General features: G+C 42.0%; 1 protein-coding gene across 1 annotated transcript in view; it reads right to left on the reverse strand.

Annotated features, from left to right (window-relative positions):
- LOC119426792 (enhancer of polycomb homolog 1-like) overlaps positions 1–1,940 on the reverse strand; it is a 14,363-nt gene that overhangs the window by 1,069 nt on the left and 11,354 nt on the right. Inside the window, exons 2-3 of the mRNA XM_037694372.1 lie at positions 758–917; positions 13–177 (exon numbers count right to left, since the gene is read on the reverse strand). Coding sequence (XP_037550300.1) covers positions 13–177; positions 758–917 — 325 coding nt within the window. The remainder of the gene's footprint in view (positions 1–12; positions 178–757; positions 918–1,940) is intronic.

Here is a 1,940-nt window from a genome sequence, read left to right on the forward strand (position 1 = left end):
ACATAAACAAGCCCCCCCAGAGTGACAGTACCTGCTGTCCGCTGCCTTTCTCCAGTCGATCGATCATGTCTTCAAACTGTAAGAGGGTGATCTCCACTTTCTTCTTCAGCTTATTCACAAATGTGTCATCCTCTAAATCTAGGTCGTAGTCTGGCAGCTCTGCATCCAAACTGAAAGCTGTTACAGGCGAGACAAACATGGAAAACATGGACTTTAATCAAAAACGGTTTCTGAAAGTTCTTCAATATTAGCTCAGTATTCTACAATTACTATCAGTCAGTTATATTTTTAACAAGAAACCTAAAGGTTGGATCAAAGGAAATCAGTAACGTTCTTATGAAATAAGTGTTTTAGACTGTATAACTTGTAGTTTGTGTGTTTTGATTGATTGTTCCATTTGTTTTGTGTACTTGTTTTATGAACCGTTTAATTTTTTTATCTGCTTAAGACAACACATGGAATTTAGCTAATGTGATCATTCTGGTGCACTCATTTTTGTGGAACAATGATTAATGTGCACATTCCTTTTAAAGAAATAAATCAAACAAGTTTTTACTTTCAACATAAAAACATTGTTCTTGATGCAGAACTCCTAACTTGAGTGAAAACACTGACTGAACAAAGAGACTAATGTAAACAAAGTTTTCACTTGTTCCAACATCATAAAACTCACACAAACTAACAATTAGCTGTTCTCACAGCAAGACGCTCACATGCTCAGAGCCACTAGTTGAGCTGCAGGCAGCCTGCTACTCACGCTGTATGTGAATAAGCTGCTTTGGCATTTTGAACTCCCCGGGGTAGAGGGACTCGTAGTGCGTGCTGTTGCACTCTGCCTCGGGGACGGGGATAACCATGCTGTCCCGCTTCTCTCCATACACCTGCTGTGCCGAAATCGCCCGCTGGAGATGGTGCTCCTGGAACACAAAAACACCACCATTATACAAAAAGTACTTTTTTAACTAGGGAGGCACAATTTTTGGCCGATATCCGATATGTTAAAACTTGGTTGGCCGATAACGATACCGATTTTTTTCCCCTAGACCTACAAACCAGATTCCAAAAAAAGTTGGGACACAAAACAAATTGTGAATAAAAACTGAATGCAATGATGTGGAGGTGCCAACATCTAATATTTTATTCAGAATAGAACACAAATCACAGATCAAAAGTTTAAACTGAGAGAATGTATCATTTTAAGGGAAAAATCTGTTGTTTCCAAATTTCATGGCGTCAACAAATCCCCAAAAAGTTGGGACAAGTCCATTTTTCCCACTGTGTGGCATCCCCCCTTCTTCTTCCAACACTCAACAGACGTCTGGGGACAGAGGAGACCAGTTTCTCCAGTTTAGAAATAGGAATGCTCTCCCATTCATGTCTAATACAGGCCTCTAACTGTTCAATCGTCTTGGGCCTTCTTTGTGGCACCTTCCTCTTTATGATGCACCAAATGTTCTCTATAGGTGAAAGATCTGGACTGCAGGCTGGACATTTCAGTACCCGGATCCTTCTCCTACGTAGCCATGATGTTGTGATTGCTGCAGAATGTGGTCTGGCATTATGGTGTTGAAAAATGCAGGGTCTTCCCTGAAAGAGATGACGTCTAGATGGGAGCATATGTTGTTCTAGAACCTGAACATAGTTCTCTGCATTAATGGTGCCTTTCCAGACATGCAAGCTGCCCATGCCACAAGCGCCCATGCAACCCCATACCATCAGTGATGCAGGCTTCTGAACGGAGCGTTGATAACAACTTGGGCTATCCTTGTCCTCTCTGGTCCGGATGACATGGCGTCCCAGTGTTCCATAAAGAACTTCAAATCGTGACTCATCTGACCACAGAACAGTCTTCCATTTTGCCACACTCCATTTTAAATGACCCCTGGCCCAGTGCAAACGTCTGAGCTTGTGGAGCTTGCTTAGAAATGGCTTCCTCTTTG

This window comes from Nematolebias whitei, chromosome 20, assembly GCF_014905685.2.
Source record: "Nematolebias whitei isolate Nwh7 chromosome 20, NemWhi1, whole genome shotgun sequence".
NCBI lineage: Eukaryota > Metazoa > Chordata > Actinopteri > Cyprinodontiformes > Rivulidae > Nematolebias > Nematolebias whitei.